The sequence below is a fragment of the Halichoeres trimaculatus genome, unplaced genomic scaffold (genome assembly GCF_033239565.1).
Source record: "Halichoeres trimaculatus isolate MK-OKI-2021-1 unplaced genomic scaffold, fHalTri1.1 fHalTri1_scaffold_10, whole genome shotgun sequence".
In the NCBI taxonomy this organism is placed as follows: domain Eukaryota; kingdom Metazoa; phylum Chordata; class Actinopteri; order Labriformes; family Labridae; genus Halichoeres; species Halichoeres trimaculatus.
Genome location: NW_027437187.1, coordinates 17,604,286 through 17,620,265, shown reverse-complemented (window position 1 = coordinate 17,620,265; position 15,980 = coordinate 17,604,286). Strand labels below are relative to the sequence as shown.

At 40.9% G+C, this 15,980-nt stretch overlaps 1 protein-coding gene, 1 long non-coding RNA gene and 1 other non-coding gene across 5 annotated transcripts; all 3 read left to right on the top strand.

The window, feature by feature from the left end:
- The first annotated feature begins 54 nt into the window (after window positions 1–54).
- Window positions 55–127, top strand: trnar-ucg (transfer RNA arginine (anticodon UCG)). The gene has a single exon. It is a non-coding gene; the product is annotated as a tRNA-Arg (tRNA).
- A 185-nt stretch (window positions 128–312) lies between these two features.
- On the top strand, window positions 313–1,906 carry LOC141796756 (Golgi apparatus membrane protein TVP23 homolog A-like). Of its 3 annotated transcripts, none has more exons than XM_074678015.1 (7): window positions 313–416; window positions 518–611; window positions 816–960; window positions 1,059–1,148; window positions 1,320–1,448; window positions 1,537–1,665; window positions 1,769–1,906. In XM_074678015.1, the coding sequence occupies exons 2-7, from the start codon at window positions 532–534 to the stop codon at window positions 1,793–1,795; spliced, it is 600 nt and encodes a 199-aa protein (XP_074534116.1). In that variant the 5' UTR covers window positions 313–416; window positions 518–531; the 3' UTR covers window positions 1,796–1,906. The 3 variants fall into 3 exon arrangements, with proteins under 3 accessions (XP_074534116.1, XP_074534115.1, XP_074534117.1); XM_074678016.1 differs by having other exon boundaries at window positions 332–394; XM_074678014.1 differs by having other exon boundaries at window positions 331–611.
- A 1,755-nt stretch (window positions 1,907–3,661) lies between these two features.
- On the top strand, window positions 3,662–13,412 carry LOC141797145 (uncharacterized). Its single transcript, XR_012598924.1, has 4 exons — window positions 3,662–3,805; window positions 5,116–5,320; window positions 6,882–7,194; window positions 13,129–13,412. It is a non-coding gene; the product is annotated as an uncharacterized LOC141797145 (long non-coding RNA).
- Window positions 13,413–15,980: the final 2,568 nt, after the last annotated feature.

The window sequence follows — 15,980 nt, the reverse complement described above, 5'->3', positions numbered from 1 at the left end:
AACTACATTGTTAGACGTTTAAATTTGTATGTGATCTTCGCAATGCTCATCAACGGCCGCGTGGCCTAATGGATAAGGCGTCTGACTTCGGATCAGAAGATTGCAGGTTCGAGTCCTGCCGCGGTCGCTTTTATGTCGTAATCACAATTGAGAGCGTGTAAATACTATGTCTCAACACCAACACATTTTATTAAGATGATACAACTGACCGAAAGTAACTATCTAAATAACTATAGGGAACTTGAAGGTGTTTTCGCTTTTTAAACCTTTATATAAATTGCATTTCTGCTGTCGATGACGTATGGTCAGCAAAGACAGGGTTGGAGTCGGTCTTGTTTCACTGCAACACCTGCCTTCCTCCAGCTCTGTTATGCTGCTCAGCTAACCACAAAGTGTACGCTCTATTGCTTCGATTTGTACGTCTCACCCAGCTTCTGAGTCTGAATTTTAATGCAATGTTTGAGTGTGGGCTCTTGATAATATCCAGGGATGTCTGGTCTGTCTGATTTTGTGGTAGCTCCCTCTCAGGCGATGGCGGATGACACAGAGGATGTTGAGCTGGACTTTGCTGCTGACGAGCAGGAGGGGGCGCGGACAAGCTCTGTCATAAGGTGCGCTGCAGGGGCTGCGCTTGGCATGTGATGTATAGTGGAGACTTTTGCTTAATTGATGTAAAAATCAGTATGGAAATTGATTAAATCAGAAGTCATTGTTTGTAAATTACATAATTTCAAGATTGCAGGTTCTCTTTTGACAAGTTGTGTCAGCAGTTTTAATTCAATGTGTATTTTCTTACCATCTGGTTTTCATTTCAGACACCCCCTTGCTTCTTTCTTACACCTGTTCTTCAGAGTGGTCGCTATTATCACCTATTTGTGTTGTGACTGGATCAGTGACAGTTTTCCATCATGTTTTGTCCTGATCATCACTCTGCTCTCTTTTGACTTCTGGTCTGTCAAGGTGAGAGGTCACAGAAGCCTACTTTCCCTATTCCTCAGCCTTTTCTTGTGCACTTTTTTCACCTTGTGTGTTTTGATAAGTATCACCCTGTGTTTTAGAACGTGACTGGCAGACTGTTGGTGGGGCTGCGCTGGTGGAATCAGATTGATGAGGATGGAAGGAGCCTCTGGGTTTTTGAGGCCAAAAAAGTATGATCCTGTCATTCTTAAGAACAACCTTAAGTGTACTAGATAATTTTGTAGATATTAATCCTGGTGGCATTACGGCATTACACACACTCTCTAGCTATCTCTGTGTGTGTGTGTGTGTGTGTGTGTGTGTGTGTGTGTGTGTGTGTGTGTGTGGGTGTGTGTGTACAGACCTCACAGGGCAGAAACACTGGAACAGAGACAGAGGCGAGAATATTCTGGCTGGGTCTGATCATCTGTCCTTTTATATGGACCTTCTTCTTCTTCACCTCTCTATTTTCCATGAAGATGAAATGGCTGGTGAGACTTCTTTGGCTTTATGCATTCTGTACATACACATATTTTAAGACACAGAACATAATGTCCCCAATGCCTTATCTTCTCCCAGTCACTTGTAGTAGCTAGTTTTTCCCTCCAAGTGGCTAATCTCTATGGTTACCTACGCTGCAAAGCAGTGGAAGAGGATGGCCAGCCTCAAGACACCCGCTCCTTCACAGGACAGCAGCTCCTGCAGCGTGTGAGTGACCGACCGCTGCATTGGCATTTACATTTAGTCCACAAAAAATATAATTGTTTACCCAGATTCAGGATACACTCAGTGAGACTTTATCCCTCTGCAGCCAGACATCATCTTTGGAATACGCTGAAGATCTTCTGGACCTCAGATGCCGTGTGCCTCTATGCAGGCCTGTTCACGTGGCTCATGCTGTCCTGGACCTGTCCATTCGTATGTAAATAAATATGAATGTAGTGAAAAACTTTTCTGTCTTCGTGAATTTTTTGTGTTTGCTATCCACAATTGTTTTTATCACAAAAGATCAAATAAGCATGTAGCTGCAGCAGGTCACTATCATTACAGTGATTCACATGGTCTTTGTCTCACTCTCTCACCATGGCAAATACATTTTTTGAACAGTGCTCAGATTTGCACTTAAAACAAAGCTACATCCAATAAGATCTCTGGACCAAGCTTGTAGTAATTAATAGTTGGTTTAATTGATTATTAATATGAGGCCACTGGAGAAGGTCTATGTAGTGTGGAAATATAGCTAACAGTACTTCTCAACATCACAGTAGTTCACACTAAAAAAGAAAAGAAATAATGATACCTTTGAAAGCTTGAAATGCCTAATCATTTAGATGAAAATGTTATATTTCAACTCCAACTATACAACATTTACCTCTCTTTTAAAAAAAATAATTTTGGGATTAGATACATCATAAACTAGTCCCAGCTGCAATAGTTTTTGGGCCACAGCTACATATCTTCTCATTTCATTGTCATTTTAGAATATGTCTTTTGGGGAGCTAGCAACTCTACATGACGAGCTATCAGCTTATTTTAATCTGTTTATAAGTGATTGAGGAAAATATTATCAGGGTGATTCAAAAATGTTCAGGAGGCCTCTAGCAGCATCTCCATAAATTGGAATACAGTGATGGATGGATATCACTGTAGACAACGACGTTAACTCTGATTTTTATTACATTTATTCCACCAAGCAGGAATATTTTCGGCAGGACGTACAGATTTGGAGGGAACTGTTCACACTCACTTGCTCCCTGCGCTCTCAAGCCATCTGCCCTGAAATCCTCAAAGATGTTTTATTAAACAAGAGTTGTCACTGAACCTGCTTCTAGCATGTGAAAGCGTGTGAACTGCGTGGCATCACTGATTTCTTGTGGCATACTTACGGGGGGGGGGGGGGGTCATTTTACTGTAGAATCTTAAAGTTGTCTGCATGTGTGGTTTGTTAAGACATCTTTAGGCTATTTGAAGGGAATTTGTAATATATATGCCTGTAGCTCAGTTCGACTTTGGTTGTTCATCAGCACTGATGCTGGCAATAATCTATTGCTTTCTTAGGTACTTTATCTTTAAATCTAAACATTTCATAGGCCCGATGGAGGCAGTTTATCAAATACAGCACGTTTTCTTTGCCTCATTTATTAAACGAGGGGCTGGATCCTGGCGAAAGCAACAGGCCTGTGACACCTAAGTGTATTTGGAAAATTGCTTTATTGATATAATCAACTAATTAGTATTTGAAGTCCAAGATATGTGCTGAAAATATGAAAATCTAATAGCCTATTTGCTTTGAATGAGTACTTTTTTTATTAATTAGTTTGTTTAACCAAAGTTTACTTCAGAGTAAGTAGCTAATAGTTCACAAAGCAAGGCTACTTGTGGAGATAGTTTTGCCTGAAGCCCACCTTCAAAGAAGAGACCCCCGAAATAAACTTTTCATTCTTCAAGTCCAAAATTCCAAGTCCAGAATTTTCTTTTGAGTCAAAAAAATATATAGATATGTTTTAAGAGCATTAAGCTGACTAAACTCGGCGATGTCTATGAATTTTTCACAGAGTGAGATGTCTGTATAAATTTTATTAGTCTTTGTTGTCGGCGGACCCTCTGATTGGTCAGCTCGCCTCCTTCGCTGTTGGATGACGTCAGTGCAGGAGCGAGTAGAGGAAGCGAGCAGCCTGGAGGGGCGGCAGAAGCTGGAGGACTGAGGATGCAACCGGACTCACCTGACAGCAGCAGCGCTGACTCTCTGCACTGGCCCGGTGTTAACGTTGAAAAACCAACCTGGAGACTGATAACGAGCTAAAGTTGTGGACTTTACTCTCCATGGTCTGCTTTGCTCCTGGAACAGGTAGGAAACGTGGGTAAATAGACGGGATTGACAAGGGCAGCGTTAGATTTTACCTGCCCTGATTCTGTTTTCGTGCCATGTCTATGTGTGTTTGGGAGAGTACTGAGGGACACACAAGATGCTCTTTTGGTAGCATTCTAGTTCACTTTTACGGGTGGTCATAGACTGTTTAACAAGCAGAAACGCGCGTGTGTTTCTGTAAAAATATGGGAAACAGGTAGGGTTAAAAAAAAATAATTGTTTTTTTTTAAGTGCCAGAATAAAACACTTTAGCCTAAAGAGCTTCAATGCAATTTCTATAACATCTAGTAGGATTAATCCTCGTGATGTGAAGTACTCTAGTTTTAGACGAAGCAGGCCGGCTAAAATTAAAATTGGGGATTCAGTGACCCCCCAGAGAGGACCAAAGAGCCTAGAGCCAAATGAAAGAATCTGAAAAACCAGCTCAAACCAAATTAAGAAGATGTTCTTAAAATTCAGCTGTTGCTCATCCTTGAACCTGATGTAAAAGAAGAGACATTTCCCTATTGTAAACTTGACCCATCTTAGGATAAAATATTTAGACGGATGGCACAACACCTTAAAGCCTAAAATAACTTTTTAAATATACCAAACCATTATAGTAGGAAGCTTAAAGTTCTCTGGCAAATATATTTATGGTCATTTGCAACAATATTAGACCTTGTGATCTCTCACCACACATTCTTTAGCGTTCAGGTGACCATAGAAGTGTAAGCATAGAATTTATTTGTTACAAATGTAAAAGAATATGACAGTGCTGCAAATTAAAGGCCTGTTCTACACGTTACGGTTCATATGGGATAAACAGCCTATTGAAAATGATTCAAGGTCCAGGTTAATATGTTTGAATCCAAGTTCACACTTAAAATGTGTCATAACGGTAACAGGGGACTTCACATAGGCTTTAGTTTTTTTTTTTATTGCGATTGAGTTGAATTGTAAAAATAACTATTAGATGTATGGGTAATTCAACGGGCCTTTCACATTTCAAGTTTAATTTGATTCTTTTAATTTGGCGTTTTATCAATTTTTTTTAATGTACCGAGTAGGCCTTTTGCCACCCAGACTCTATATCCAAGCAGAAGTAGGCCTTTATTAATGACAATAATTTGAAGTGTCTTTAAAACACGGTCCTGATCAGTATGTTCAAATGAAGCCCCCTGACTTTGGTCATCCTACGCTGCACGTGCTGTGCTCGGCTGCTTCTTTCCCGCGTGCTTGCATGAAATAAAAAAAACAGCTGTTTTTATGTTACTGGCCTATTTATGCGTCTTTACCTCCTTTTATAGATTGTACCGACATCACGTCGGAGTACAGCACGACAGAGAGAGGGAGGGGTCTGTTTTTATCTTTGGTTATCTAGCTGTATGAGTGTTAAATCCCTGTCATAAAGCTAGATAACCGAATGTAAGAATGACTTCCATAACTAGGCGTTCATTCACAAGACACTCCTCAGGCTCTAGAGGTGGATACTTGGACGTGACTGCCAAACAGGTAAGAACAAATTCTTACCTTACTGCATTTGTGACTTTGCTTTTATTTAAGGATGTGAAGAAGTTAGACACAAAAAGCCTGTGGAATTACAAACTGTTGGCAAGTATTTGGCTTGAAGCTTTTAGATATTTATTACATTCAAAAGGAGCTGTTCACTGAATGTATTTGAGAAAGAGAAAGACAAGGGAAAAAAATTCAAAAGATACAGTATTTATTAACATATCTACCTTGGTATTGTATCCATCCATCTCTTCCATATTTTTTTCTAGTGTCCAGAAATGCTGTGTTTTTCACCCTTATCTTACAGTGACTTTGTTTTTTTAAGATTAGCTACAATTAGCAAAGTGGCTTTCATAAAAAAAAATGTTGCCTGATTTAGGAAAGAGTTTCTAGAAACCCAAACTTGTAAAATATTGTTGCAAGAAGATTTCATTTGAATTGTGTAAAATTGTAAATGACAGAAAGCAATGTTGTATCAAAACAGCAGATTTTTTGACCTTTGATTTTAGGCAGGCACATGTGAACAATAGCAAATGCCATGTTCTTTTCATGTATCCATGTAAACTATGACACAGTGAGCCAGCATGCACCTGCACATGAAACTGAAGCACGTTGATGAAATTCAGCCAGTTTTAATTGTTTTATTTACACTCTGTTTTTTTACTTTTTTTTGTATGGTATTTGCTTGTTGCAGTTGTCAGAATTTATTCCGATATAAGGTGGAGGCAAATCAGCTTTATTTTTCTTTTGTTTTACATCATACTATTTTTTTCTTAAGTTCTGGAGGGTTGTTTGCTCATTTTTTAGAAGTGACACATTTAAATAATTTATTTACAGAGGAAATGAAGTGAGGGCCACATGTCTTGAAGTCTGCTAAAGCAGGTCTGGTAAATGCTCTCCTATGTACAGGATTAGGGACACACACTCAAAGAGGGGATGTGATCCTGTAGTGACATTTTGAGATATATTGTGTCTTTCCTCAAAGAGAAGTCTGGTTCATCATTGAGGACCAGAGCTAAACCATCTTGGTTCCTCATCTCAGTCAGGTTCATAAGCTCCGGCTGGTGAGAGCCACCAAAGCCTAAAGAGCACAAAGTGAGAGGAATTTTCGTTTAGCCTCTAAACTACCCTTTGCTGTGGAGTTGGCTGTCAAACCAGGCTAATTGCTTTGTTTCACTGGGAGATATTGGAGAACTCAGCCCTGTGAAAAGGCAGTCGTCAGAGTCCTTACTCGAGTTCTGCCTGCTGTAGGTGGCATGTCAATATGGCGTGCCTTCTTAATCAATGGGGGCGCAAACAATGGAGGGCTCACTCATAGGATGGTTCACGGGCCGCCTTATTTTAAACATGTGTTCAGGTAGAAAGATGGCAAGTCCCTTTTAGTTTTTATTTCATCAGCAAATAACAGTTCTTTCGAGATTGAGCTTTTCAACTATTTGCATTAACACAACTTTTTGCCCCACGTCACTCTGCTGTTTTAAAGAAAAGATGAGTGAGAATGGTGAACTAATGACCAAACTGTTTCCTTCTGTTTTGTCTCTTTCATCTTCTCTCGTTACAGGAGTTCAATTAATGCCGCTGAGTAGCGGATTCCTGAAAAAACAAAACGTGACAACCATCAGTTCAAGAAAACGTGGAGGGAAGGAGATGGAAGCGCTTGGTCCAGATCGCTTCTCTCCTCCCCTCCCCCAACTCTACCCCCTTGTTACCCAAGAGCCACTAATGCCATCTGTACTGCCAACGGGGGGAGCCCTGCCTGTGCCAGGAGGCGGACAAAGACTCCGCCAGATCCTACGAGTATGGGCGCGCTCGCAGGAGCCATCTTGGGAGAGATGTGGCTTCGACACCTAAAATGGCTGGGGCTGGCATAGATGGTGAGCTGCTTTATGTTTTTTTTTCTGTTGGGTATCAGTTATGTTAGTTATCATGGGTAAGAGGTGGGGGAGTGTGTGTGTGTGTCTTAGAGGGTATGATGATGGGGGATGGGGGCAGGAGAAAGGATGAGAGAATGAAGAAGAGTTTCCCATTTCCTCATCCTCCACTCACGCATGGCCTCTCCCTTCCCTCCTCTACCTCCTGCTCCTGCTAATTAGCAGTTAAGGGTTGATGTGAGGGGGGAGCGGGTGGTGGGTGTAAAGAAGGAAGGCTGTGGTTGGCGGTGGGAAGGAGGGGAGGATGGGGGGAGCTGGATGGCAAACAAATTAATGAGCTGGCACTGGTTGAAGGAAACCTGCCACCCTCTCTAGTCATGGTGCCGCTTTACTCCCCGATGACCAGCAGGCCGAGGTGAACGTCCTGTTTCCACCCCCCAAAAAAAACACTAACGACAATTCATGCAAAACTGCTTTTGTTACGAAATGTGCATTGTGATATTAAGTTAAGTGTCTTTGCACACTGAACATCTTGTGAATTATACAGAGTGAAGGAGATGGTAGGGATACTCCACAAAAACATGTTCAACAGCTGTGCTGTAACAAATATTAATAATAATAATAACTTTATTTATATAACACCTTTTAAAAACAAAAGTTTACAAAGTGCTTTTACAGGAGACAACAACAACAAAGCACAGAAACATAAAAACAAGGCACACAGTTCTAGAGGCACTTGAGTAGAAAGACACCATGCATGAAGACATCAGGAAACAAAGTTAAGGACCCAGACAATCTATAAATCCACTTAGTTTGTTTTACCTCACAGAATCACTCCTTGATAATGTCAATCCTTAATGTGAGCTGTTTTTGCTTTTGAAAAATAGTTTAAAATAACAAATTCAAATGGCACGTTAGAGGCTTGTAATATGTTTGATATTACTAAATTTAGTGTAAAGTGCAGGAAACGTGTCGACACATTACAGTGATACACAGACTGAGAATGCGAGTCATCACCGAAGAAATGTCTTTGTTCCCCTCAAATCTAACGGCTTCAAAAAGTGCCAGTTTTGAGATCTCATCCCTACAGCATCTCTGCCTCTCACACACACTTATACAGATCCTGAGAACCTCCTGATCGTGGCCCCAAGCTTCTCTGCACCCCTCTGCCAGGGACCTAAAACAAAAAAGGGCCACATGTGAGTGTGTGCTCAGGACTAGCATGTGCAGCTGCACCGCTTGTGTGTTAATGAACAGGGGCATGCATTTTCACATTATCATTCAGCGCCCCCCAGTAGTTGTTTACCCCCACCACCACCCCCTGCACCCCTCGGTAAAGGCCTGCTTTCCCACCATTGTGGGAGCGGGTGTTGCAGCAGTCCTGGGCTGGGGGGCAGGGTGGGAAAGAGCCTCCAGACTAGACATGAGCAGATGCCTGAGACATTAGACTGTCGTGCAGATCACTGGGTCGGCTGAGCCGCTGAGTTTTAATGTGTGTGCAAGTGTATGCATGTTTGATATGTGTGTAATGGGGGGGTAGTAGTCTGGGCCATGACGTGCCACCTGACTGTTCATTAGTCTATTCAGCCTTCTCTGCATGTCTGAGAGGCATGGAGATGCTGCGAAAAGAGAAGGGTTTCTCTGGCATTAGACATGCAGACATACATGATATGCATATGGGTGCTTAGGCTCTGGCCTGCACCCTGACACAAGAGATTGAAGGGTATACTTTCTCTCTCGTTTTCACGTTTAAGTATTCACAATATGCTTTGCTAACCCATGTGACTCTTCTTGAATACAAACAGTATCTACACATCTGTAACCGACATCATGACACGCTCACAGGATTGTTAGCATGTCACCAAGGATGACTCAGCTGAGGCGATGGGTGTGCCTAACAAGCAGAATGATGTAACCGACTGTAATGATTATTAATGAGCCTCATACTGTACCTGTACCCCCACATGATATGTAAGGCGTGTGCAGCCTACACATCAAAAGATTATTCCCTCTCTATATTCGTATGAAAGACTCAGAGCTGTCGCTGTAATTGCATTTGCACTGCTCATCTGTGATATACAGCGCATAGCTTGGGGCCGATTTGATGGAAAAGAAAAGAAAAGTGAAGGTGGGAAATTAATCAGGGAGATACTGTAGCTCATCCCGTGCTACGCTTCTCATGCGAAAAACCTGTGGTAGCTTATACAAAACAGGGGAGAAGAAGGACGAAGTGATGATGCATTTGAAAATTTAGATCACACCAGGAAAGGGTTAAAGACGAATGTATGTAGAGGAAGCAGTGGAGGAGGCAGGTGTGGCACGTGGGCAGCCATGTTTCAGCCACCGCTGAGCTACCTCTGCATTTGCTGATAGAGTTAGCTTGTGTTAGCCTGTGCAGTGCCATGCTAAAGCAATTTGCAGCTACAAGGAGCAGGGTATGGAGGACTAGTGTGTGCATGCTGATGTGTTTGTCTCCTTGTGTGTGTGTGAGAAAGAGATAGAGAATGTGTGTTGGAGAATATTGAGAAGAGGGGTTCGGATAAAGCTGGAGGTGAAAGCTGCAGCAGAAGACAGACAACATGGTCAGAGTCTCATTTTTGAGATTTTGGAGCATTACACACACGTGCACTAAAGCATCAAGAACATCCATGTGTGTATGAGTTAGCTGATTCTGACTGTAATTGACAAGTTTGGTAGAAAGTATAGCATCAAGGAGAGCTAGTCTTGATCCAAACATTTTGTCATGTCCCACATAGACTGAGGCGTAACAGCCTTTGAGTCTGGTCTTAATCTGCTTTGAAACAAAGACAGTTTTCAATCAGGATGGGCTGTAATTAGAGTGTCTGACTGACGAGGTCAGCAGCTTTGACACCGTGTCAGGAGGATTTAGGTTGTGAACGATTCTTCCTCACACTCTGTAGAGATACTGACTTTAATATTCATCCTCCAGTTCCTTCTTGTTCTTTACTCAAAAACTGGACAGAAAAATGAATTTCCCCTCCAGAAAAAAAGACAGGATATAGATGATTACCTTCCCTTTCTTTCCCCTCTCCTCCTCTCCCTTTGTTATTCATTATTAACTATGCACTGCTTTTTTAACATGGGGTTTTCAGAGCTGGGAAATTATATGTGTGACATGATGAAGTGACAGTAGCCGGTCTCACTTCCAGCTCAGTGCTGGTGAAGCAGCGTAGCCATAGTAGCAATGAAATGTTAATACCATATAGCTCCTGGGTTACCTCTTTGGATTCTCCTCACTATGTGTGGACACCATGAATGTTTAACGGCTCCTCTGTGATATATAAAGCCCGCCTCACGAGCAGCACAGTGTCTTGGACGAGGTCCAATGTGGGTCAACCGTGGCTCATCTGGGTTTTTTTAATGCAACTTTGGCCAAGACTAATCTAGCACAAAGCCTGACATTAAGTATCTTAGAGGAAGATGGAGAGAACTTTCTTCATCCAAGGCTTTGCAGATTACGTCTGTTGACTGTGGCGTCCCTGCGTGGGGGTCCTGTGTGCCCTGATGAAAGTAGAGGAGAATTAGGTGACTGAGCCGTTAATACAGCAGCCTTTTGTAATCACATCAAGAGAAGATGAGGTGCTCGGGTGAAGAGATTTAGGGGGGATCCTCTGTGTGACCTCGTTTTCTGATGTTTTGGGGTAAAAAAATAAAACATTAAATATCCATTAAGATGCTAGAGTGAGAAAAGGAGAATATGCTTGTAAAGCAAGCTTTATTTTAGACAACTGAAAAAATTCATTAAAATTAAAATAAACATTAAAGTAGTTAAAAGTAAACAAGTTATTCTAATTCAAATTGATTTTTTCAATGGAAAGCTGGGTGTAAAGGCTACTCTTCGATAAAGCTCTTCCAGCTATCTGCAGATCCGTTGGTGCCAGCACGGTGGGGAAAAGATTCTTCTTTCCAGTTGAAGGTTACGCAATAAGAACAGCAGATAGACTAACCTTAAGTTATAAATAACATGTGCTTTCATGTCATTATTTTTTGACTGATCAGTGAAACAGCACATCACCGTTTATCCTCATGCCTGTTTGCATCAGATGCTTGTGAGACTCCATCACTCAGATCTCAAGTCAAGTTCAAGTTCGCGGGTGCAACCCAGCCGTCTGTGGTGTGTGAGAGTCTGTGGCCACCCTGGTGTTCAACAGGAGGGAGGGAGGTGGTGGTGGTGGAGGGTGTATGGTTGGTCTATGGGGGGGTACATAGCCTTTGACCTCTGCTAGGGTTGCTATGGGAAAGAGGCCCAGTCAGCTCAGTAATGTACGTCTGAAAAGGCCGAACTGTCAGAGCTGTCCAGCAGACGTCAACCCCCCGCCACATACACACACACAGTCACACACTAACTATCTCTAACCCATTCACACACACTTTCACAGATGGCACGGGCCAGCTTGGGAATGTTAGCTGCTTTCTGTTCATCAGACACAGTCATAATTCATCTCTGCCTCAGTGTTGGACCTCGTCTTTCTCATGCTGCAGTTTTGTCAAAGCTGTGAGTGTGTCTAGACCTTCTGGCTTAATCAAACATCAGATCAGCACCGTTACTGTGGTTAAAAAACATCACTGCTTGTCTTCTCCCCTTCCTGTGGTTTTATAAGTCATATTCTACCAAGTAAAGGCTTTCAAGCAATCATTTAACTTTAGTATTTTAACTGAGAGTACCCGTTGTCTTAATGATTTTACTGAAATGCACAGCCATTATGGTTTCTTTTAAAGAGCTACATAACGCAATGAACTTTTGTCAGTTCAATCAGATTTCATTTACATGTTTACATGTTTTTGTGCTCATAAAGGTATTCATCTAATATAAGGTCTTAACATCAGAAAAGCCTGTTTTCTTGTTGTAATAAAAATAATCTGAAAACAATAAGTCACTTAATTTGTCAACCCATACATGTGAATTAATTTACTCATTATTTACGTCTCATATTAAAAAATAAAAACGAGGTTTTCGTCGACTGCAGTGGAGCTTTCATCCTCACTTTCTGTCTCCTCATTCCAAGGGACTGCATGTCGGTGAGGGCATGCAAATTCACAGATTGTAATATGTGTGTGTTTCCTTGCCCCCTCTCTGTAGCCGTGTGCAAGTGTGTCCTCATTTAAAGCTACATTCATTCAGGGGAGGGGTCTGAGGAAGAAAAGAGCGTGTATTTGCATACGCTGCATGCTGTCTGCAGAGAGGGAGCAGTCAAAAAAAAGATGTCAGAGGTGCACAAAGAGAACGAGGACAAATCCTTCATTGTGGGCTCGGTGGGAGAAAAGGGCTCGTCTGAATTGGGGAGTGGGCGAAAATTGACAGAGAAAGAGTTGGGGCTGGTTCCCCGTGGGGATAAAAGCCTCGAGATCCCTCCGTTCATACAGCCTGAAAATGGGAGAGGAGAACAACACGCAGAGCACAGGGGCCTATTTTTTTTTTTTTACACGGCATGAAAAGGAAGTTTGTTTTTCTGAAACATTGCCAGCAATTTGTGATGCACAAGACTAAATATCACACACATAACACACTCAGTATTGCGTAAACATAGTCAACAGAGAGCTAGGCTTGCAGGATTATTATTGCTTAACAATACACTTGTTCTAAAAAAAAAATCCCTCAGCTTGCCTTTGAATGACTGCTTTTATATTCACTGTTTTTATGTGCTGTTCTGCCCTGTGGTCCCACATTTTATTTTATGGATACATGTTTTAGTGCATATGTTTTATTAACTAGCTAACAGATCTGAAGTGGGTTTTTTTAAGTCCTGATTCTTGCCAAAAAAAAGTTACTCACCTTGCTTTAAAGTCATAAATTTAATCCAACAGCTTATTAGTTTTAATTTTTCTGCATATTGTTTCCAAAATGTTAAATAACTGTCCACTCAGAGGGCAAGATGGATTGTGATGCTAATGGTACCCTCTATCATTTCTCCTCAGGATGGGACAGGATGAAGAGACCCAACTCACCAAAATGAAGCCACCACACAGAGCTTCAGCTTCAGAGATAAACAGTCCACAAAGCAACACGTTAAAAGCACTAGAAGAAGACACCCTGCTGTAAACCTGTGATGTAAAATCAAGATCATTATCCACAAAAAATGCTGCTATTTTTTACATTAATGTATTATACTGTTAAACTGCTTTATATAATAAAAGAGTGTATTTTTACACTGAGCTGTGATTTTAAAAAATGAAAATAAAAATTGTTTTTTTATAATTAAGTCAGTTGTTTAGTTATTATTTTTTCATAGTTGTGCAAACTTAAATCAATCATTGGACATTGTTTGTAAAATAAATTGTTTCAGATCCAGTGCTGCAGCTTATGACATTTAAAAAGAGGATTAGAAAAATATGATCACCTCAGTCTTGTTTTAAAGCATTATTAATTCTGAGAATGAGAAAGGAAGCAGATTTTCCTTATATTGGGTTTTTATATTAAAAAAAAAAAAATTAAAGATTTTTTGTTATCTTGTTGAGGGTTCCAAATTTTTCTTTAATTTTAAATGGAAATAAAAATGTAAGAATAGTCTAAAATGGACAGAGAGCGGTGAATTTGGGTGTTGAGCCTGCTGGATCTTATTTTCCCCCTCTCTGCCTAGATTCACATGCTAATGTGTGTTTGTGTTTGAGTGTGTGAGGATGGTGTGAGAAAGGCTCTGAGTGACCCCGCATTAAGTTTTAATTGGGAGGAGCAGACAGAGGAACGTGTGCTGAATCAGTGTGAAGGAAATAAAAGTTCATCAGCCACACTCAGCAGGAGAAAAAAACATGACTGTGCCTACAATATGCAGGCTAATCAGCATTTCTGGGCCCCTTTATATTTCACTCATCAGGATAATGTAAACGGATTTTTTAATAATAATAATTTCACTACGCTGATAATGTCGTTTCGCTTTGCCTGAAAACTAAATGACTTAACTCAAAATAGAGCTCAAATAAGCCGTTATGATATTTAATAATGTGTGCCAAAATTGGAATATGTTTGACTTTATATTAAATGATCCCTGCTCAAATGCAGTTCTCAGTTGTGTCGATTAATCGGGTTTAGGGGATTACACGCCGTCCTGGCGTTGGTCAGAGCGCAATCAGTGTCCGCCTGATCTGTGTCCGAAGTCAAACAACAGATGGACACGTGTGAGGTCAACAGGAGATTATTTCCGTCTCTAAAGGCTTTATGGAAACAAACAAAACGATGTAAAGTGACCGGAAAAAACTCACACAAGTCCGTTAGGGGTCGGAGGACCAGAATTTGATCGTTTCTTAATTTCATCCAAAAAATGAGAACGTTTTATGGAGTTGCGCAATACTGATAAATAATATCTCAGGTAACAGCGTGTGTTTTTTGTTTTATGCGAAATATTTGATTGTCTCAGAAGTCCTTTTTTAATGTTTTCGGGTTATTAAGATGAGAAATCTAAATTGGCCAAAAAAGTAGAGCTTGCATGACACTGAGGTGCTGATTGGTTGTCCTGTGTGTGGCTACATTAAATTACATTTGAACCCAGTAATGCATTTATCACTTGTCATGGGCTGATGGTGTTACAATGCAATAAAATGACATAAAATGTAAAAGCATCTCAATTTGGAAGAAAAAATAAAATTATCAAGGGAAAATTTATCATGCAGAAAAAAGTCATATCCAGTCATGGAGGTGCATCCATTTGTATTTTCTAGAAAAATAAAATACTTTGAGTATGTCTCTTGATTTTATACAATAAAATATGTGTTGACTAAAGCTAGACAAATATTCATAGATAGAATAAGAAAGCTAGAATCATAATGGCCAGATGTGGACACCATGTCAACACAGTTTAACAACAAATGTACTAAAATTATAAATATAGTAGTGATAATATGTCTTATAGAGGCCCAGCCAGCACGTTTTTAATCCATCCAAACTGCACAGCAGCTGATTTCAGTGATTAGTTCCCCCTCTGTGGATGAATGCAAACCAATTAGTGAAATAAGCCTTTGCAGAAGTTGGCGGCAACGAAAGCCCAAATGATTCTGTAAAAACCTGGTTACAGTGCTGTGATTTCCATCATTAAGAAAGGCCCATACGCTGTTTACTGAATCCTAAGTGTGTTTTAGTTCTCAGTCAGTAAACAAATGTTACAAGGATTCGCTCTGTTTTTCTGCAGCTCATAGCCAAGGTTAAAATATCTCTCTTTGATGAGATTCAGCTAGTCAGGGACCTGTTGGTAAAGTCCCTGCAGGTCAGCAGGGGTCAAGGGGTCATGATGTGGACAGTCCCCCAGAGGACAATAATCAGGCTGAAGGGAGGCCAAGGTCAGGAGCCATCTGAGGCAGGGCCAAAGGTCAAGGGCCGCTAATTAAGTGGCCATTTCCTTCTATTCCCCAGTGGCTGCTGGACTCAGAGATGGACAGGAAGGCGCACGAGGAAGTCTATTCAGTGCAAGTTAATAAAACCTGGAGACAAGATAAAATTAGTGACTGGAACAACAGATAATAAAAGGATGTAGCTGCTGCAGCCTTGGCTCTTTGTAAGCAATCAGAGAATAAAAGAATCACTCCTGAATCTTTGTTTTATGCCCAACAAATCCTACAATTACACCATACATAAAAAGGTTTTTTTTATCAGCTTAAGTAAGGTATTTTGAGTCTCATTTAGACTGTGGACCTGGATGAGATTCAGTTCAGCAAGCTCACATTTAAACAGATTTCCTCCTCGTAAAAGGAAGGAACAGAGAGGAAGAACATCAAGGCTGTGGTTAAGGAATCCAAACATTTTGGAGGGAAAGTCGCTGGAAGCTGTTTATGCCTTTCCA